This window comes from Gossypium hirsutum, chromosome A11, assembly GCF_007990345.1.
Source record: "Gossypium hirsutum isolate 1008001.06 chromosome A11, Gossypium_hirsutum_v2.1, whole genome shotgun sequence".
In the NCBI taxonomy this organism is placed as follows: Eukaryota; Viridiplantae; Streptophyta; class Magnoliopsida; order Malvales; family Malvaceae; genus Gossypium; species Gossypium hirsutum.
The window spans coordinates 1,772,228-1,793,821 of NC_053434.1; the positions used below are offsets into that span (position 1 = coordinate 1,772,228).

The following is a 21,594-nucleotide window of genomic DNA, read 5'->3' on the forward strand; positions in this document are numbered from 1 at the left end:
TCACGATAAAAATATTATTCAAACTGTTATATCAATAGTTAAATTGTATTTTATCTCTTTCACTAAAAATTTGAACAAATTAATTTATATCACGCCACATGTAATTGTCAAATTATTTAATCAAAAGATAAATTAATTTTTTAATAAAAAAAATTATTTTACTCTTTTAATCTAAGATACAAAATTAATTGATCCAATTTATTAGCAAAAGAAATAAAATACAATCCAACCCAAATACGTGGACGTGTATTTTAATTTTACCCAAAAGACTTAGGCAATGCCTACACGAAAGAAACTATGTAGGGACTAATGGAACCATGCATTGCAACCTAACAATTGCTTTTTGGTAACCTCAGAATTGTTTCATTGAGGTGACAGAAAGTTAGTGGCATTCAGACTTTTGTGGCATATGTTGTTAATGGATTTTTATAAATATTCTACAAAGCTTTTGAGTAGCTTTGCTGTTCAAAAACAGTGGGGATTTAACCACCTTCTCAACCATATAAATCTCCAATCTTGTCTCCTCCATTTTCTGATAGCACCACCATGGGTACTTATGCTAAAACCATGATTCTCTTTCTCTTGGTACTCTATCTTGTTCCATTTATAGGTCTGCAAAAATTTTCCATTCACTCATAGTCAAGTAAATTCTAAGATGATACAAAAGGTGATTTTAATCTTTTTTTTCTTTCTTTTTGGTTATATTTTGTAGCCAAAGTTAAGGGCTTGGATGCTGGTGCAACTTCAGCTGACTCTGGAATTAATGAGGTAACTCTTTACAGCAAGGGATCTGAAAATTTCTATTTGTCTAAAACATCTCTAAAATTTTCATTTACCAGAAAATATTATTTGAATTTGATGATTCAAGGAGTTTTGATTTGCTAAGGTTGAATTTTGTTATTATTCCCTGTATTTTAATTTGCTCAATTTTAATATTTGTATTTTCCAAATTGATCAATTTTAGCCTCTATATTTTTTGAATTTTAAAATTTTAGTTCTTACCCAAATAATAACACCAAATAATAGCAGTTAAATCTGTCCGGTTAAATTCAATTACTAATCTTTTACTATGCATTGAGATATAGATTTGATCCGTATTCTCTAATTAGGTGAAGCACTCATATTTTTTTAAATTTTAAAATTTCTATCTCGATACAATTTACATAATTTACATGCATTAATTCATTAACTGAATTTTTAGTGCATAAGATATGAAAATAATATCACGCATAATAATATGTTTGACACTTCATATTTTAGAAATAACTGAACTTGACATAATAAATTTAATAGTTACTATTTGATTAGGACTGATGTTTAAATTTTTGAAAAGTAGAGAGACTGGTAGTAGAATTTAACCATTTGCTAATATATTATGACTGATAACTGGTTTTGAAGGGTATGGTTGAAGTGAAGATGAGGAAGCTGAAACTAGATGTTGACATTGTAAAAGACTATACTCCGGTTATTCCAAATCCTAAACACGAACCACCGCCGAGAGGAAAACCGGGGACATCAGCCGGAAGTGGTGGTGGCGGCGGCAGCTGAGGACTCTTGAGAAGCACGAACTGTCTACAAGCTTAAAGTAGTACTACTTTTTTTTTTTTTCTGGTTGTCTCTGCTAGTGTTTTAATCACATGGGGCATATTTAAGACTTCACCGAATAAAGAACCAGAGAACTATTAAGTAAATTTTTACTGGGGTTTTTTAGTGTCCTTTTTATATTGTTCTTAATGAAAGCTTGATGTTTGAAAAAAAAAATCACAGAAACTGTTTCATAATCCATGGACCAAAAATCAGTTGATTCTGCATTTTGCTGGTTCTGCACTAAAACATAGTCTTCATTTTACGAAACTAAACAAGACATTCCACCATACCTGCTGTTTGAATGATCATGCATGTTATTTGCTTCCGAGTAGAAATTTAAAGTAATGAGAACAAACGATTTTAAAACAGAAAAAGAAAACTAATCAAATCCCATTCAAACTTTTGAACAATTTTTCCAACTGAAAACTAGTTTTTTTTATGGATTAATCCACTCAAATTCAGACAATTGCAAGTACAAATTTACTATGAAGGAAAAAAAGCAATTTAAGTTAAAATTGATCACTTTCACAATTTATCTCATTTGCACAATTCCAGCAGAGACCAGCTTTTGGATCTTGTTCATCACCATAGGGTTCTTCATGTGTTCTTGTGCTGCCTTTGGATTTTCCTGGAAATCAATCAAAACCTGCCCAAATCCAAGTTTTTGTTTTTTAGTAAACCAAACAGATCCACAAATAGTGCCATATATCATAAGTACTCAGTTGAAAGTTCAAACCCTTTTTTTTGGGTTACAATATGCCTGTAGTCCCTATATTTTTGGATTAGGAATCTAGTCCTATACTTAATCCTTTTATTTTTCATATTTTCATATTTTAAAATTCAAATCCAATTGCAATCTTTTTTCATGAATGAAAAATTTTTTATTTCAAAATGTCACTAACAACAAATTAAAAAAAAAACCGTGTTAATAATTCAACCTGAATTTTCAGATTTGAAAAATAAAAAGACAATTCCTAATTTCCGAAATGTACGAGGACTATAGTCATATTTTTAACCAATTTTTAAGCACTTGCCTGTCTCATTACAGGATCTGAGAGAATGTTCTGAATTTCTGGATCTTGCATTGCCTTAGCCTGCAATATCACATCAATTTAAAGTTATATTGACATCCTAAACAGCTTGTGTCAATTCAAAAGAAAAGCAAATACATATAATCTCGATCCTCACCTGTCTTTCCTTCAGTTCTTCGGGGCTCAAATCACCTCGATTGGCTTTGTTGATCTGTTCTACGCATCTGCAAAATAATTGAGATAACCAAATACTTAAAATAAGGTACTGCTGAATTAGGAAGAGAAAACCAAAAATAAAAAAGAATACTGTGTATACCTTCGAACACCATCGAGCAGCTCCTGGTTATTGGCATCGTGTTTCAACCCTTCCTGGTATGTTTCTAAAGCTTTGTCATACTCTTTCATGAAGAACTGAACAGCACCTTTTCTTGTGTAACCTTTGGAAAAGGTTGGGTCAAGCTCAATGCACTTTTCAGCATCTTTCAGCCCCTCGGGCAATGCACCCAATTTTGTGTAGCATGCAGCTCTGTTGCTGTATGCCTGACAAGGCCAAAATGCATTTCAACAATCAAAATGATAATACTATAGTTCCTTGGTCAATGATCACCAACAAATTCACAAAAAAATAGAATCAGACTTCTCACCTTTGGATCTTTCGGATTTCTTCTCAATGATTCCGTATAATGCTTCACAGCCTCGGGATACTTCTGCTGCTTGAAACATTCGTTCCCTGTGATTATATTTTTACCGTCAAAAAATGAATATTATACCAGACTACTATTCTGGTAACTCCTATATAATATAACTATTCCACACGGACTAAGGATAAAACTTGATCGAACATAACCATTCCAACATAACCACCAAGGTATTAGTAAAAAGTAAACAGAAACTGATAAAGAATACCTTTCTCACGCTCCTCGTCTGCTATCTTTGGATCAAAGTACTCTTGTTGCTCCAAATCCTTCTTTGCTTTTTCAGCATCATTTAGTTTTTTCAATGTGTCTGGATTGCGATGCTCTGTAAGAGCTTTCTGGAAAGTCTCAATAGCTGGTTCATAATCTTTCGAGCATTTTGCCATCTTCACCAAAGCAGTTCCCTTCCTAGTCAAAGCTCTTGCTATCATTTTATAGTCTGATCTGAGCTCTCTACCTCTTTCAACAGCCTTGTCACAATCCTTAATGCAATCCTCGTACTGCACTCGAACAAGGAAGTTCGCAAGAAAAGGGCACCAAAGTTTATATTTAGATCTTTTCCAAGCATAGAACATAGTAATGCAGATATAAAAATTGTAGAGAGTTCTTTTATTAGTTCCCAGATGAAATAGACATGCGAAATGTAATAATGATGATAAATTGATGACGTCTATTCTTACCCAAAAATATTCACTTGAGATATTGGCAGGTTAGAAGAAAAGGAGAGTCTAGTTGAGAGCAATATTTGGTTTTAACCAAAATAAAACCAGCCCATTAAGTTCTTCGGTTTTGGTTTAGTAGAGGGGGCAGGTTGGTCGGTTTTGACCTCAGTTTAATTGGTTAATTCGATCGTTTATCGATTTTTGAATCCTAGAACCAAACCAACCAAAAAACCAACTTGTTTTATATTATTTTTAAATTATTTAAAATATATTTATGTTTTATAATATATAATAGACATATAATCATATAAACCTAACCCAACCCAATAACCCTAGACCCAATCAAACAACCCAAGGTCGGTTCAGTTTAGTTAGTTTTCAAAACTAAAATCGGTCAGGTCGGTTTTCTCATGTTAAAATCAGCTAAGTTTGAAAAAAAACTCATACAAAACCATCCAATTAAACCGATTGATCTCCCCTAGGAGAGGCTAGCCTCCATTGAAACTCATTTCCCTAGGCGGAAACAACTAGGCCTTTACACCCAGCCCCCAAAAATAATAGTCTTCTGAAGAATAACACAAAGTCGTTGCGTTAATGTTTGTATATAACATCATGATTACCTACATTATTAAGCAGATGATATACATTATGATCACTTAGCAACGCCTAAAAGTGTACTCAGAATCACCCCACCATAAATTCATATCGCGAAACCATGATCAAGAATTTAAATGGCTATCACAACAAGACCTAAACACGTTCGAAATGTACTTTCATAAGTTCAATCACTGTTAGATGCTCGTAAAAAAAAAAAAGGGTCGATGTCCTTAGAGCAGAAGAAAACCCAACAGTGAATCTCATTCCAAAGCAGCATCCTGTGGTTAATTTTTATACTAGACGAAATTAGCATGAATTTACTAACCTAGGCCAAATCAACAAACAGTTTCTAAACTATTTTAGTATTGTAACAATAGCTACGTTAAAAGAAATAACAATTCCAACTTCTAAATAAATAGATAAAAATAACCACACCTTGCCCATTTCCAAATAAACAGCAGCCCGATTAGTGATGTACGAAATATCTCCATCATCAAGCTCCATTGCTATCGTGTAATGCTTAATAGCAGTCTCAAAATCCTTCTTCTTATATGCAGCATTGCCAGCCTCCTTCTCCTTTAAAGCTTTCTCTTTCTTCTCCTTTTTCTCCTTCTCTTCTTCCGTAATTTCCATCGGTTCTGGTTCAGGCTCGGGCTCAGGCTTCTTCACCTCCTCCTTAGCTGGATGTGAAGGAGACGGAGCTGGAGGTGAATCCGCCTCTGGAATCTCCATATCATCGCCACCACCATGTGCCTTAAACTTAACATTCAACAAAACACCCAAAGCTTGCATAACCCTCTGATCTTGCAAATACTCATTCAATTTGCTAGGATTTCTTTGAATCTCTTGCATCGCCTTAACAAAATCCGGCTGCTGAAAAAACACCCTAGTGGTCGGATCAGCAGTCAACTTCGCCCACATCTCCGGTCCCTGAAAAGCATCGCCAAACAGATTAGGTGGCGAAGCAGCCCTAGAACGCGAAGCCGAAGCCGTCGCCGCCGATTGAGCATCAGCCAATCCAGACTTCAAAGCTTCATTATTAGGATCAATCTCCAGACCCTTCTTATACGCTGAAACAGCATCTTGATATTGGTGCAAACCGAGGTGAGCCGCGCCGAGCCTGCTGTAACCTTTAGACCAGTCAGGTTTAAGCTCAACGGTCTTTTTGGCGTCCGACAATGCGGACTCGTATTGATGGAGAGAAGCATACGCAGCGGATCGGTTAGAATAAAGGACGTGGTTGGTGGGGGAAAGGTTTATAGCATCGGTGAAGTGTTTGATTGCGGCGTTGAAATCACCAGAGGAAAAGGCGGCGTTGCCTTTGGCTTTCGCTTCGTCGGCCATCAGCGGATGAATCTGCAGGCTTTTGGATCTGGTTTTGAGAAAGACGATATCGGATTTTTGAGGGTTTTAGGGGTAATTTACAAAATTTGGAAGAAATGAAATGTAATTATAGAGAAAGAGAAGTTCGAAGAGCAGACTAGAGAGTTCTGGTGCTTCTCGAAGCTTCTTCAGCTTTTGAGTAGTCTACTTGGATTATGGGTTGTTTGGACGTCAGTTTAATTGTTTTCCACAGTACTAAATCGGGTTTTTGGGCATGAGGGGAATAAGATCACACGATTTTAATAATGGGTAAACTACATAGGAGGTCATCTAACTATGGTCAACTTTCTTTTTTGGTCACTTAACTATTAAAAGTTTTAAATTGGTCACCCAACTAACGGGATTTGTTTTTTTAGTCCTTTTCCGTTAACTTCCATTAAATGTTTGACGAAATAGTGAGGTGGCATATTAAAATTTTGTATAATATCAAATTTAACCCTTAATATTTATACATTATCTTAATTTAGTCATAAATTTTTAAAAAAATTAACTCAATATTTACACATTATCTCAATTTGATCCTAATTAAAAAATATAAAATTAATCTTTCGATATGTTGTTTGTCAAGAGCCGATGGAGACTCTCAATAGATCGATATTATCTTCAATTAGGGTTGTCGCTCAACCTTACGAAGAGCCCAAGTATTTGAGGTGTTGAGTTCAACAAATAAAAAGTGTTGTTGAATCGAACTCTGTCACGCACAACCACCTATTAGTGATATAGGCCGTGAATCGGAGCTCGTAATGAATGCACATAGATAAAGGTAATCAAAACTCGATTTGGCTCAAAAAAATAAAATAAAATTTAAATTTCGAGTTAATCGATTTTAGTTATTCGAATTTTTTTTAGTCAACTCGTATAAGTAATTCTGGTTTCGAGTTGAATTTTACAATTCGAATAACAGATTAGTGTAAATACTTCTTTGGTTCTTGTCAATTTTGAAAACGAACAAATTAGTATTTCTTAACAAAAATTACAAAAAAAAATCAAAATAATTTTTGAAATTCCAAAATTTATATTTAAAAAAATACAAAAAATAAAAAAAATCTAAAAATATATACAAAGAAAGTTAATTTTTTTAAAAAAATTCTAAAATAATAATTTTGGACCTAAATAAGTTAATTAATTATTCAAGTTTATCATACTAAAATTATTTAACTTTATACAATCTTATCTATGTTATATTGTAACAAGATTTTAATTTGACATCTTTCATTTTTTAATTTAACTTAGAACAATTTCCTTTGATTCGACTGATTTGAATTTCATTTTACTCAACTCAATTTGAAAAAGTTTTGAATCAAGTTAAAATGATAGAAGAGGACTCGTTAACTCAAAATTTTTTCAGTCAATTCGACTCAATTCGATTGAATACTCACTTTTACACACAAAATGTCTTATGGATATCAATTGATTAAATGTGGCTCATTTGACCTATTTGAACTGACCCACTCTATCTACTTGAGGCCTTAGTGGTTTACTGAACCATTCAAGTAAAACTAGAATTACCGTGGTTAATATTTGTAATCATAAGTGATAAAATTATATAAAGTTTAAATCTCTCAAAACTCTTATCTTGTAGATAAACTTTAGTTTTGACCGTCGATATAATTTAAATTGTACTGTCGAATTTGGGAATACAAGTAGAAGTATTGTCTTCATTTATAATCACCTCATTATCGAATAATATAATACTTTTTAGAACATTTATTCATACACGAGAGGAATTTTTTTGAAGAATTCCCACTCTCAAAAGGTAATTTGAATTAGACAAATTTAAAGTAAAAAAATTATCTAGAACCACATGATTTGCAAAACTTAAATTTTAGTCCCATGATACTAGAAGTAACATCGATGCCCATTGACACCATATAAAGACACGAGCGAATGCACATGTTCCCTTATTTGATGATCGTGTGATATACACAATTGACCCCGCAAAAGAGGCCTTTCGTTCTTGTTGAGAGAATGATACCTCCTAATATTTTTGTTCAAACTACATAATTTTAAATAAACAAATACCATTTTAAAATTCTCAACTCTTTCAACGCTCAAAAATTATATAAAACCAATTAATCTAGCTTATTTTTTTCTCTTTTTTGGAAAAAATTTACACTAAATAAATTCATCAAACAGACCCAGACTTTTCCTTTGCAAATTCTGATTTATGTTGCATTTTCTACTTCAATAGTATTGTTACATTTATACCCAAAACTGATATATGAAACTAATAATTTAAAGAAAGGAGAGTGCTGTTGCACTTCAAATTATGAAGTGAACAAAAAATAGTGTTTGGATGCCAGGAAAATTATGAAACAACAAAATCAAGCAACAACTTCTTGTTGTTTAGTAGCAAGCTCGTTCTGGATATGTTGAGGGACGACATCAAACTTGGCCAATTGCATGGTGTAGGATGCACGACCTTTCGTCATACCTCGGAGAGTGCTGACATATTGGAACATCTCTGCAAGCGGAACAAGGGCATCCACCACCTGCAGTTTAATCCGAAACCAAAACTCATCAACACGATAATATTACAAGCAAAACAAGGAGAAAACATATGTTATGATGATGTGATCTGATATATACCTTGAGTCCTCCAGGCTTATCACCAAAGCTGTTAATCTGGCCTCTCCTTGAGTTGAGATCACCGATCACGTCACCTAAATGTTCTTCGGGTGTGACAACCTCAACTTTCATTATAGGTTCAAGCATCCTAGGGCCAGCCTTTCTAATCCCTTCTCGGAAGGCTCCCCTGGCTGCCAGTTGGAATGCCAAGACACTAGAATCGACATCATGGTAAGAACCATCTACTAGCACGGCACGTACATCAACAACAGGAAAACCTGCAAGTACACCATTACACATACACTCCTCCAGTCCTTTCATCACTCCAGGAATATATTCTTTCGGCACGGCTCCACCTTTGATTTCACTCTTGAACTCGTATCCGCTACCTGCATCCATCGGCTCGAAACGAACAGTAATATCAGCAAACTGCCCTTGTCCACCTGATTGTTTCTTGTGTACGTATTTCACTTCTGAAACTTTGGAAATACTTTCCCGGTAATTAACTTGTGGTGCACCGACATTGGCTTCGACCTACATGCACCAAGCAATCAAAATAATGGCAATTAGAGAAATGTCTGTACACGTATAGTTGATCGGCATGATCAAGGGTACTAATATGTTTGGCAATTAGATATTGCTACAAACCTTGAACTCTCTCTTCAAACGATCAACAATAATCTCGAGATGTAATTCTCCCATTCCTTCAATTACGGTCTGGTTGATCTCTTCATCCCGTGAGAAGTGGAAAGAAGGGTCTTCTTGAGCAAGCTTGATCAAACCATTAGCCATTTTATCGACATCAGCTTTAGTCTTAGGTTCAATAGCAACCTTAATCACAGGATCGGGGAAGTCCATTCGTTCAAGTACAATAGGATGGTCAGGGTCGCTAAGAGTTTCACCTGTAATAGTATCCTTTAGACCTGCAAGAGCAACAATATCTCCGGCCAATGCAACCTTAACGTCCTCTCGACTATTGGCGTGCATTTCCAATAGTCTACCGATTCTCTCTTTCTTCCCTTTGTTAGCATTCAAAACATAAGATCCTGCAGCAAGTTTTCCTGAATACACCCTCACAAATGTAAGGGATCCCACAAACGGATCGGTCATGATTTTGAAAGCTAATCCGGAAAACGGTTCTTCATCACTTGCTGTCCTTTCAATTATCACTTCGGGATTCTCAGGATCAGTCCCCTTCATTGCCGGCAACTCAAGAGGAGACGGCAAGTAATCCATAACAGCGTCGAGTAATGGCTGAACACCCTTATTTTTAAAAGCCGAGCCGCATAATACAGGTACAAAACTGATTCCAATGGTGCCTTTCCTAATTAATTTCTTAATGGTTTCCTCATCGGGTTCAACTCCTTCTAGATAGTTCTCCATAGCTTGATCATCTAATTCAACGATCGTTTCTATCATTTGTGATCGGTACTCTTCAGCCAACTCTTGAAGATCAGCCGGAATATCAGCATACTCAAACTTTGCACCCAATTCTTCCCCAGACCAAAGCACAGCTTTCATCTTTACAAGGTCAATGACACCTTTAAAATTATCTTCTGCACCAACCGGTAGTTGAATCACCAGCGGTTTAGCACCCAAATTTGTAACTATCATATCTCTGGTCCGGAAAAAGTTTGCTCCTAGACGATCCATCTTGTTGACAAAGCAAATTCTAGGTACCCCATACTTATCAGCTTGTCTCCATACGGTTTCAGATTGCGGTTCAACACCAGCAACACTGTCGAACAAGCATATAGCTCCATCCAAAACCCTGAGAGCTCGTTCCACTTCAAGTGTGAAGTCAACATGGCCAGGGGTGTCGATAATATTAATCCGGTGGTCTTTCCAAAATGTAGTAGTTGCAGCCGATGTTATGGTAATACCTCTTTCCTGCTCTTGTTCCATCCAGTCCATTGTAGCAGTTCCCTCATGTACCTCACCAATTTTATAGTTTCTTCCTGTGTAGTATAGAATACGTTCTGTTGTCGTTGTCTTTCCGGCATCTATGTGAGCCATAATTCCAATATTGCGATAATCTTTCAAAGGTACAGCACGCTTTGACTCTGTTAACAACCAAAAAGATCTATCCAATTATCCATCTCACAAACTCAAAAAGTTGGAAAAAGAATAATAAAAGCATCATAGAAGCCTTAGGAGCCGGATTGCACTTTGCACCCTCTACTCAAAAAATGGGCAAATTAGTCATATACATTAGATGAAGGAATAAATTGGACCTTTTGTTAAAATTTTCATCCAATCCCTGTGTATGAACATGAGATACACATAGTGTACCACAGGTCACTAATTGATTATTCTTTCAGCCATGCCTATTTTTAAGTGTAGAAATAGATTAAATTTTTAACAAAAGGACTAATTTACTCTATCTAATATATAATGATTGTACATTTAATTTAGTAGAGGGGCAAAATGCAATTTGACACGGCCGTACTTTTACCCAAAAAATTGTCTGAATAAATGGAACACATTACATCGGGAAACAAGAATACTAAAAATGTGAATCAAAGGACAAATAATTTACATTAGCATTTTGAAATATTTTAAGTTTTTGCATTAATAAACCCGAAAATTAGCTTAAAAAAGCAAGCATACCGAATTTGCTATCGCCAAGCGATGAAAAAAAACTAAAATTAAAGCTAGAACCAACAAAAACCCAGTCTTAAAAAATTCAAAACATAACAAAACAAATCAAAATTACAACAAATTAATTCATAAAATTTTTTAAAAAAATTCAACTAAATAACTTAAAACAGTAACCCAGAACAAGTAAAAGAACAAAGCCAAAAAACGCAGAAATGGAAAACGTTTACCATCAGCGGCCATAGCAAAGAGAGAGAAGTTCCTTCTCTTCCCCTTTTGTTGAAGTGAAATAGGAAGTCTTGAGCCAATTCTGACACTCCCCATGAACTGGGATAAAGAAGAGGAAATTGAAGAAGAAGAAGCTCGAGGACGAAGACCCAGAAAACGAGTTGAAGAAGATAAAGGGGTTGGTCTCCTTTGAAACCCATTTAGATTACACACAGTTGAACTCGAACTCGATACTCTTAGCGCTGTTTCTGCTGCCATTTTTTTTTTTTTGGTTTTTGGCCTCACGAATTATCTGTTCTTTGTTACTCTTTTTTTTATGTGTGAGGCTAGGGATAACGATGACTTCGTGGTGTTTATATTTCCTACTGATGTGGTTAATGAGTTTGCCATCGTAATTACGAAAATGCCATACTCTATGGTTGATGATGAGGTTGGAAGCCAACGACCGTGAGGCTGCCACGTATGTTTGAAATTAGATGTCCGCATAAACCAGAATGGTGGGGCAGGTTTCTCTAGTGGACTCCTCTCACCCTATCGTATATTCATGCTCATCCATAATACAAACATAAAATGGATAATATGCAATTTATAGAATTATATGGTATCCGTATTTTAATATAATTATAGTAAAATACGAAGACCACATGAATATATAACATTTTAAACATAATCATATCAATGCTTAAACTTTAACAACCTCCACACATGTTTTTTCTGTTTTATTATACATAAATTCGTTTTTTTAATACACTTAAGTTTATCATTTATATTTGTATAATTTATTTTATTATATTTATAAAAGATTAATATTTTGTCAGTTCAATTGTCATAATTACTATTGCACCAATCTAAAACAGTAAATTCTAGTGTATTTGAACGTATATGAATAATTTAGAAATAGTATAAAAATTTAACCATAGGAAAATAATGATAATTTTTTTATATAATATCTATTTTGAAAATTAAAAGTTTGAGTGAGTTTAAAAGTATATGAGTAATTTATAAATGATATAAAATAATAATTATATCTCAATGCATTTATTATTTTTATCGGCTATTGCCAAGTACCAAGTGCCAAGTGCCAACCATGCCAGTTGAGCTTTAAAAAGTAAAATATATTTATATTCGAAGCATCTGAGGTTTTTTACAGGCTGATGTGCCGCATGAAGACCAGACCAACAGCTCGTCCCATTTGGCTACACAAGTTCGATTATCTTCAAAGGTTTTGATATATTTAGACGGTTAGACGGTTATATTCTATATTTATGCTTAAATACATGTCAAATACGAATATCAAATATGAATATATAAAAAAACAAAAGAAACAGAGAAACATAGGATGTACCTATGCCAGTAAAAAGGCAAAGGGAAAGCCTAGTGCCAAAAAGCCTAGTCTTTGCCATGCATTTGAAGGAGAAAGATGATTCATTTGATTACTGGAAAGATACGTAAAAATTCTTGTAAAATAACAAGACTTCTTCAAAATAAGTGAAATATTTTCCTTCTCTTTGCTAAAAATAAGTTATAGGAGTGGTTAAATATTATCAATTAAGTTAATTTATTATTAATCCATATACTTGTAAAAAATAATACTCTAGTTAATGAAATGGCTAGAATATGGGAGTTCCTTTATACAGACCATGTCTGAAAAACAACAAAATCATTGTATAAAACTCTAATTCTGATCCATGTCTTTGTACATGTAAAGTACTGACCTGATCTTTAGTACAATACCTAAATCTCTGTAGGTACAATAACTGCTAAACCAAAATCCACCAACAATCAACTAGAGTGATACTTTACTTATCACTAACATTCAGACACGTGTAGTGTATACTATACCGTCAAATATTTGAGAACGGCTGCACGGATCTTCTCCATGAAAGCCGCTGCTTGCTTCTGCAAGTTAAGAAAAAAAAATGATTGAAGTAAGTTATAGGAGTTCTGTCTGAATTGGAAGTGGATTACGGATATAGACGGTGACAATGTATTTTTATCGAAGTTTTAGGAGAAGCCCAAGTGAAGTTTTCATGGCTGCTAAAAGAAGATGTCAACTCAAAACTCATTGAATGATATTCATGATACAAATGGATAGATATAACATGACAGATGGCATGAATGTTCTGATGTGTACAAGGCGGGTCCATGTTTGTTGGCTACACAGCAACCAAATAACTACAAGTGCTAATCTTGATAAGGTGATTAGGTTTTGAGAAAACTCACAAAATATCAGTTCAGATATTTTATATCAATTGCAAAAAGAAGGGATGCAAGACAGTTATCGTTGAATAGAAACACCAAAGACAAATGCAGATCCAAGAAGACAACAGAGTGAATGAAAAGGAGACCTAACCTATTGTATTTCACCAGAATAAGCATGTATGCAAGTATATACAGAATCTTGAGGATGAGGACAATGCTAACCTGGTTATCCATGTTTGCATTTGCTATGTTTTCATCTAGAAGTGTCAATAAGGATCTATTTAGTTCATTGCCTTCAACCATCTCGAGCAACTGCATGACAATACAATAACTCAGCTGACCTGCATAAAATTAGAAATATAAAACGGACTCAATGATAAACAGGCAGTTACGGTTGCTTTTATATCTTTGGATGACAAAATCTTGGTGAGGCTTTTCTTCGCAGTTATAAGTTCGGCTTGCATTTTATCATATGCTTCTGCAATCAGAGGACCAAGGATCATTAGTAAAAACGAAAAAGGCATTAACTCTTTAAGAGTTTAACTGTAGTTTATACAGTTGGAAAACTTACCGGTGCCTTCTTGTAAGGCCTTTTGTAATGCCTCCAGTTCAATCAATCTGTCCTCCATATCCTGCAAAATTTACCAGCTTTTAAATTCCCAGTTGTCTGACATTAGTTAAACCGAGGGATTATCACAAACATAAGGTTGTTTTAAGACAAACCTCAGTCTTCGAAACAGCAAATCGAATCTGCCCGATCTCAAATTTCAGGTGGGAGAAGAAGTCCTCATCTAATCTACAAAGTTGGCAAATAAAGATTGTGTATTGAGCTGAGAGTTTAAAGTGCATTTTACCAATTAAGTAAAGTTAATGGCAACCAAATGAAGAAAACACTCAAACAGAACATTTCAACAGAGAAAGACTATACAAAAGGTGAAAGTACCAGTGAAGTCCCTCTATTATACAGACTACATCAAATTAGTCCCTCTAATAAATTGATTGATTTAGTCCCTTACTAGTAAAAGTAAATGCATAAAGCTAAATTATAATAGAGTTAACATTTACTATTTAAAAAATGACTTCAAAATTTTCTTTCATTTGCAGTAGAATTTCTAGCAAAATATTTCATTTGCAAAACCATAAAAAGCTTTCAAAAATAAAAATATAACTCTGTTAAACAATAAATAAATGTTTTTAAACAATAAATGTTAACTCCGATGTATTTTGACCTTATATGATTTGCTTTAATAGTGTAGGATCTAAATTGATCCATAAGGACTAATTTTATCCAATCTCTATAATAGAGTGACCCTAAAGAAAAAAACATTGAACTTCTCAATAAAACTCAAGCGTTCTAATAAATTTCAATACCCAAAGAAGCAAAACAACAAACAATTAACATGCAACATTCAACAAACAAGGATTTCACAACTTCTTCGCAGCAAGATTAGAAGTACTAACCTATGCCTCAATCTTGCAATCTCAAACTCGATCTCTTGAGCTTCGGTGTCAAGAAAATACTCGATCGTCTCCTCAGCAGTATCGGGTAATTCCCTGGACTAATAATGAAACCACCAGAAGAAGAAAACAAAATTTAAAACATCCAAAATAAAACCAACTGAATAAATTGCAAAAATAAAAATAAAGAAAACTAGTATACTTGGCGAAGAGCTCGGCGACGTTCCTTCTCTTCACGTAAATGTTGCTCAAATGCTTCTCGAGCCTCTGCGTCCCTCTCTAGCCGCCTTTTGAATTCAAGACGAGCTAAGTGTCCTGACCCCGGCTTTCCTAAAATACCTTCTGGGTCCTTCCTTAGATTTAAAAAACAAAGAAAAAGTAAAAGAATTGATTTCAATCCAAAGATTCAATTGTTTATCAAACCGTAACCAAAGAAGAAAAAGAAGAAAGTTCAAGTTCTTTACCCATTGGACGCAGGAGATGTTGAGCTTGAAGTGGGTTCGTTTTGTTTTTGTCGAAAAGAAGGTGGTGGCGGCGGGGGCGGAGGAGGCGATGCCAATTGAGAGAGTGGCCATTGTTAATGGCACTTTGATAGAAGCTTCTTTTAACTGCGTCTGGTTTTCTTTTTGGGGGTTCTTTGAAGATGTGTTGATGGCGTCTTATCCGTTAGAATTAGTGCTTTTATAATTTTTCTTTTCTTTTTTGCAGTTCAGTTATGGTGGATTTGTTGTGTAGTGGCGGGAGCAAATGGATTTGGTCTTTGGACGGTATGGGTTTTTCAGCTCTCTCTTCACCATTAACGAGGGATCGTTGCATTTGGGCTCTGATTAACGATCTAGAGCAGCATTGGGCCTTCAGTTTATTTTTTTGGCAAACTTTATAATTAGCCACCCAACTATTAGTGTATTTCTATTTTGGTCATCAAATTAGAGAAAATTTTAATTTTGTCACTAATGTTTTAGATTATTTTTGTTTTGGTCACTCTTTGTTAAACAGTTAATATAGGAGATTTCTTTGCCTTTTTTCTAACTAGTATAATAACATATTTAGTCCTCAATGCTTACATATTCTATCAATTTGATTCTAATTCTAAATAATTTAATAAATTTAACCATTCTTATTTAATAACTTTAATGATTTAATCCTTAAACACATAAAATTAAATGGTTACCACACTATAGATAATAAGAACCTTCGCAATTGACATAGATAAATTCCTACACGAAGCTTATAAGTTATAACTTTACAATATTATAATGTAATAATGTGAAGAGTTAAATTTATTATTTTCATAATATATTTTGTACCTTTTTATAATATAAAATAATAATTTAATAATATTTATCTTTAATTATAAGTTAAGGATAAATATAACACATTTATATAACTAAATTTATTAAATTATTTAAAATTAAAATTAATTAATAAATATATAAATATTAAAGATTAAATTTATTATTACATTACGTAAAAAAAACCCTCGCTAACCATTTTCAATGATGTATGGCTGAGGTCAGCACGAACAGATCTTTTTTGAAATTATTGGAGTTCTGGTCCAGCCCGGACATCTTTACTATTAATTACAGAAACAGGTGAAAAAGGGTTTTTGTTTTCATTTTAAGCCAAAACTTAGCAGCTAAGGAAAATCAAAACAACGCGGAGTCTAACTGAATTTCACAAACCCCCAAAATGGCTAACCTCATGATCATGGCGGTTCTCCTAGTTGCGGTGTCGACGGCGGCAACCGTTACGGACGCGCAAGCAACTTGCGCGGCAAAGCTAGTGTCTTGTTCTCGTTACATCCTAAACACCACCATCAAACCTCAAGACGACTGTTGTAACCCGATCAAGGAAGAGGTAACCAACGATCTTTCCTGCCTTTGTAACCTCTACAAAGACCCTAAAGTGTTTGCTTCTTTGAACATCTCCATCGCGCAAGCTCTCAATGTCACTCGTGAATGCGGCGTCACTACTGATCTAACCGCTTGCAACAGCAACAGTAAGTTTCTAATTACTAATATATACAATTTGATTTGATGAAAATTTGGTTTGAATTAAAAAAAAACCATTTTATTTATTTTTATTTTTCCGTTTACTCTAAGTGAAGTCTTTGTTCAAAGACTGTTCATCTCTGTATACTAATTTTTTCTATAATTTCGATTAATAAATTAATTTCTCTATCTCTCTGTCTTCTCCTTTCTGCAGGCACTTCTACAAGCTCTGCTACATCCCCACCAGGTAACGAAAATATAAGATTAAATAAGAATTAAGTATGCTTATTTGAATAAATGAACTAGATTTTGCTAATAGATTTCAAATACCGAATAATATTTAAATTTAAAAAATTAAAATCCAAAAAAGAATCTGAATAATATTAAATATCTATTTTGTTCTTTTTTTATTACTTTCAGCAGAAAACATGTGAATGAAACCTACTAGCTACTACTAAAAATTTATTTTTATTTTATTTTGGGGCCACATACTTGAAGTTATCATAAATGTCAATAAGAGGGGCTGGTGATGCCATTGTCAGCTGGACTTTGAATTTTTTGCTTTATGTGGTTCTCAAGGTTGACTTGAAAACTATAGAAAATAAGTTATTTTCATTAATCTCTAACTGCTTAGTGGAACCAAACAATGCTGTATTATAATATTTTGATAGAAGAATTTATAATTAATACAAAAAATACAGATCGAATTAAATTAAAATCAATATTATTCAAATTTGCAATATAAAAATCGAATCATTTCTCTCACAAATTTATATAAGTGTAATATTATTCATAATTCCTTATCTTTGTTTTTTTGATAAAATGCCTAAAATTATTGATAGGTTTTCTCAAACCCTTAAATAAGAGGATAAAAACTATTGATAAGTTCTCTCAAACCCCTAAATAAAAGGATAATGCACTTCAATGTATTCGAACTTACGTCTTTTTGTATAGACAACAATATCGATACCAACTGAGTTAAGACTCAATTGGCCTCAAACTCTATATTTTAACTAAGAAGAAATGTAATAATACTAATTTAAATGATACAAGTGGAGTGAAGTTGAGTTGAAGAAACTTTTATTTAAAGTCGAGTCCCTCAAGTTATGTAAATCTATTTGCATCAACTACTAATAGTTAATTTAAACTCTCTGTAGTCTCTATACATTAGAATTTAAATTAATATTAATCTGGTAAGTTGATTGAACTATTTACTGAGTTACCAAGTTTCATATAGAAAAACCTTCTAGAATGCTTTAATAAGTAAGACCAATTTACTTAAAAGAATTACGGGCATTTGTGTATTGGCCATAACACATCCGCTTGTACAATATGAGATTGGGTTCGAATTTAGTTTTGTTTTTATTAATATCATAATAATTTTGTTAATATTTTTATAGGAGGACGATCTGCAGATCAAAATGGACGTGCTGACAGGATATCATTGACTGGAGTTACCATCTTATTCTTTTTTTCCATCTCTATGGCACTGTGATGAAGTGTTATATATCAATTAGACAGAGAAAATAGAGTACTAGTTTTGTCATTATATTTTTAGAGATTACGAATTCGAAATTATATTTTTAGAGATTACGAATTTGAAATAAATTTAAATCTGATTTAGCGTAAATGAGGTTGTATTGTTGTTGCTTGGTATTATACATGGTTATTGATTAGTGTTAGTTATTATATCAATCCTGTGACAAGACTTAATTGATTTTTTTAAATGCTTATTAGATATTTAAATTTATTAATTAATAAAATAAAAATATGAAATTGAATAATATTTAAATTTTTTAATAGATCAAACTAATTTTAATAATTAAAAAAGCCATTTGAATTCTAAAAAGTAGCAGCACCAGAAAAAGATAAAAATGGGGTTCAAATTTTAATTCCTTTTATCTTATTATTCCAACAACAAACTGTATAATTCCAATGTGAAACCAACAAAATCAATCACAAAAGAAGTTAAGCCAGCCGAGACAATAAGTAATCAGCTAATTACGAACAAGTACAACTACATCTGTTTTTCAATGCAGATAAGTATTTAAGAGCACATCGCCTTCTCCAATAGTTCCTGCAATTCCCCATTTTTATATGCTTCTGTACGTAAAAAGGAAAGGTTTCATTAAAAGTATTTACAAAACACAATGTTAGAAACTACTCTTAAAATGAGAAAGTAACAATGTACACAATCCATGAATTGATCATCGATGCTATACATAACAGACATTAGGAAAAGTATCATATAAGTCATTGCATTAAGACTTAGATTGTATTTCACCGCATTACTCAAAAAATGGATAAATTAATCTCAGTAGGTTAGGTAAAAAAGAAAATTGATCTTTTTTTGTTAAAAATTGACATGAATGACAAAAAACCAAAAGAACCAATTGACTCTTTTGATCTATCGTATAAGGACTAATTTACTCATTTTCTGAACAGAGGCTAGAAAATACAATCCGACTCGTAGTACAAGAGCTTCTATGGTTCTTTTACCAATCAATTGCCTAAAACCAGATTTATTTGGTAAAAGTACCATGAAGGCCCTTATATTAGGAGTTGAATTGCATTTACCTTTTTTACTCAAAAAATGAGCAAATTAGTCCCTATATATTAGATCAAAGAGCAAACCGATCCTTCTGTTAAAAACTCCATCCATTTTAACATTAAAAATTAGTCCCTAAATGGATAAAACTTTTAACAGAAAAGACTAGTTTGCTCTCTGATCTATCGTACAGATACTAATTTGCCCATTTTAAAAGTAAAGGGAATAAAATGCAATCTGGTTTTTAGTACACTGGCCTCATAACAAAGCCTCCATGGTACTTTTATCAATTTATTTACATATGAAAGTGAGGTTTTTTTTTATACTAAAAAAAAAAAGCAAAGTGAAATTAACAAGAAGCGTACCAACAGTGATATCGCAGCCACCAAAAAACTCTCCTTCGATATAAAGTTGAGGAAAGGTAGGCCAATTGGAATACTCCTTCAGACCCATACGTAGCATTTCGTTCTCTAATATGTTTATGGTTTCAAAAGGAACGTTCAAAGAATTCAAAATTTGCACTACGGTATTTGAAAACCCACACTGCGGGAAGTCCTTAGTTCCTTTCATGAAAAGAACCACCTTGTTTGATGTCACCACTTTATCCAATGTATTCTTTAGCTGAGGAGTTAAGGCTGCACATACAAAACTTCATTTTGTTGATAAAATCATCCATGATTACACTTAATACAATATAAGTGCTTCATTAGTATCTAAACAAGGTTATTACATATCACAACCTGCATAAATTTATCCTAATCCCAAATATATTTGACTTATGAGCTGATACTATTAATCTCCTTTCATCACAAGTATGCAACAAGCATGTCTAAAGTGAGCACAACAATATAAGGGCTATCGTTACCCTAAGGCACCTGGAAGTCAAGAAAAACAAATGGGTATCTTTTGGCTTATGCTTTCTTTACAGTTAAAGCTGTGGTTCTTCTTCTTCTTCTTCTTCTTCTTCTTTTTTTTTTAAATATATATTTAAGATATTCTTTCTGCTACCAAAGGCAAGGACGAAACCAGAAAATTGTTTTAGGGGCAGAGATGAATCATAAATTATTAGGGGGCCAAAGTGCATTTTTACTGTTATACTAACATGTAATTTAATAAAAATTTAAGGGACTAAATGGCAGATCTACCATTTTTGGGAGGGCAAAGGCCCTGCACCCTTTGTCTTCGTCCCTGACCAAAGGAGTTGCTAACTAAGATGGGTTTTCTCAGAAGTATTTCAAATTTAGTAGTCCTGCTGAATACTCAAACAGGTCTCTAATCGCAATTTTATCAAAAATGGAAAAGGCAAAGAAACATGGTGAATATGAAATTCAATGGATATCCACAAATTGATTTGCTGTAAAGAAATTTAAGGGTAAATATAAAATTCCAAGCAAGTATATTTTGAGAAGGGATAGAGGTGACGACGTACCAGAAGAAAAGCAACGAAAGCGGGCAATCCTAGCAGTAGAGCTCCGGTTCGTTGAATAGAGAGGAAAAGTGAAGGTGCGGTGCGATTGGGAGAGAGTTTTCGAGAAGAAAACCTTTCGAACCACTGCATCAGTTGCAGGCGAACAGGGGGAGGACACCGCCATTACACACCTCAAAGCCATCTCATTCACTTACCACACAAACCTACACCACACGAGTTCTCATTTTTCAGGACTTGATTTTATTGGGAAACTAGTTTATTGGTGAATGTTGGTTAGAGGTCCCTTTATATAGGAATTTGATCAAATTAATCCCTATACCATTAACTGATGAATTAAGTATTTGTCCTATTAAAAAAAATTAAATAAGATCAAATTAGAACAGAAAATAGTTAATATTTATTTTTAATAAAATTAATATTTTTAAATTTTTTATGATTCTATAAATAAATTTTTTTATTTAGACTTGAATTATAATTGAAAAAATAATTTTCAAGATATCTTTTATACTACAAATGTTTATACTCTTATAAATTGGACTTATTTGATTCTCTTTAATAATATAGGGACTAAATTAATCTATTTAATAATAGAGGGATTAATTTAACGTAATCCTTAT

The 21,594-nt window shown here is 33.4% G+C and overlaps 5 protein-coding genes and 1 long non-coding RNA gene across 7 annotated transcripts; 2 read left to right on the forward strand and 4 right to left on the reverse strand.

The window, feature by feature from the left end:
• The first annotated feature begins 443 nt into the window (after window positions 1-443).
• On the forward strand, window positions 444-1,691 carry LOC107924080 (uncharacterized). Of its 2 annotated transcripts, none has more exons than XR_001691702.2 (3): window positions 444-610; window positions 713-768; window positions 1,417-1,691. It is a non-coding gene; the product is annotated as an uncharacterized lncRNA (long non-coding RNA). The 2 variants fall into 2 exon arrangements; XR_001691701.2 differs by having other exon boundaries at window positions 450-610; window positions 1,399-1,691.
• A 254-nt stretch (window positions 1,692-1,945) lies between these two features.
• On the reverse strand, window positions 1,946-6,152 carry LOC107924079 (hsp70-Hsp90 organizing protein 3). The gene is made up of 7 exons (XM_016854357.2): window positions 5,008-6,152; window positions 3,525-3,813; window positions 3,263-3,348; window positions 2,935-3,158; window positions 2,776-2,842; window positions 2,622-2,681; window positions 1,946-2,233 (listed from the first exon to the last, which is right to left on the reverse strand). Exons 1-7 carry the CDS (start codon window positions 5,914-5,916, stop codon window positions 2,120-2,122), a joined length of 1,749 nt encoding a protein of 582 aa, XP_016709846.2. The 5' UTR covers window positions 5,917-6,152; the 3' UTR covers window positions 1,946-2,119.
• A 1,947-nt stretch (window positions 6,153-8,099) lies between these two features.
• Window positions 8,100-11,706, reverse strand: LOC107924124 (elongation factor G-2, chloroplastic). The gene is made up of 4 exons (XM_016854426.2): window positions 11,352-11,706; window positions 9,172-10,586; window positions 8,545-9,057; window positions 8,100-8,447 (listed from the first exon to the last, which is right to left on the reverse strand). The coding sequence occupies exons 1-4, from the start codon at window positions 11,605-11,607 to the stop codon at window positions 8,280-8,282; spliced, it is 2,352 nt and encodes a 783-aa protein (XP_016709915.2). The 5' UTR covers window positions 11,608-11,706; the 3' UTR covers window positions 8,100-8,279.
• Window positions 11,707-12,994: 1,288 nt separating this feature from the next.
• Window positions 12,995-15,586, reverse strand: LOC107923021 (uncharacterized; the record flags this gene model as incomplete). The annotated part of the gene is made up of 8 exons (XM_041081518.1): window positions 12,995-13,248; window positions 13,774-13,863; window positions 13,944-14,029; window positions 14,123-14,183; window positions 14,275-14,347; window positions 15,013-15,110; window positions 15,212-15,362; window positions 15,474-15,586. Coding segments are annotated over 8 exons (735 nt in total), but the record flags the coding sequence as incomplete, so codon positions are not given.
• Window positions 15,587-15,721: 135 nt separating this feature from the next.
• Window positions 15,722-18,630, forward strand: LOC107922847 (non-specific lipid transfer protein GPI-anchored 7). The gene is made up of 3 exons (XM_016853041.2): window positions 15,722-17,008; window positions 17,215-17,247; window positions 18,401-18,630. The coding sequence occupies exons 1-3, from the start codon at window positions 16,699-16,701 to the stop codon at window positions 18,493-18,495; spliced, it is 438 nt and encodes a 145-aa protein (XP_016708530.1). The 5' UTR covers window positions 15,722-16,698; the 3' UTR covers window positions 18,496-18,630.
• Window positions 18,631-18,875: 245 nt separating this feature from the next.
• LOC107922927 (monothiol glutaredoxin-S14, chloroplastic) lies at window positions 18,876-21,238 on the reverse strand. Its single transcript, XM_016853132.2, has 3 exons — window positions 20,978-21,238; window positions 19,914-20,183; window positions 18,876-19,103 (listed from the first exon to the last, which is right to left on the reverse strand). The coding sequence occupies exons 1-3, from the start codon at window positions 21,156-21,158 to the stop codon at window positions 19,048-19,050; spliced, it is 507 nt and encodes a 168-aa protein (XP_016708621.1). The 5' UTR covers window positions 21,159-21,238; the 3' UTR covers window positions 18,876-19,047.
• Between the last annotated feature and the right edge of the window lie 356 nt (window positions 21,239-21,594).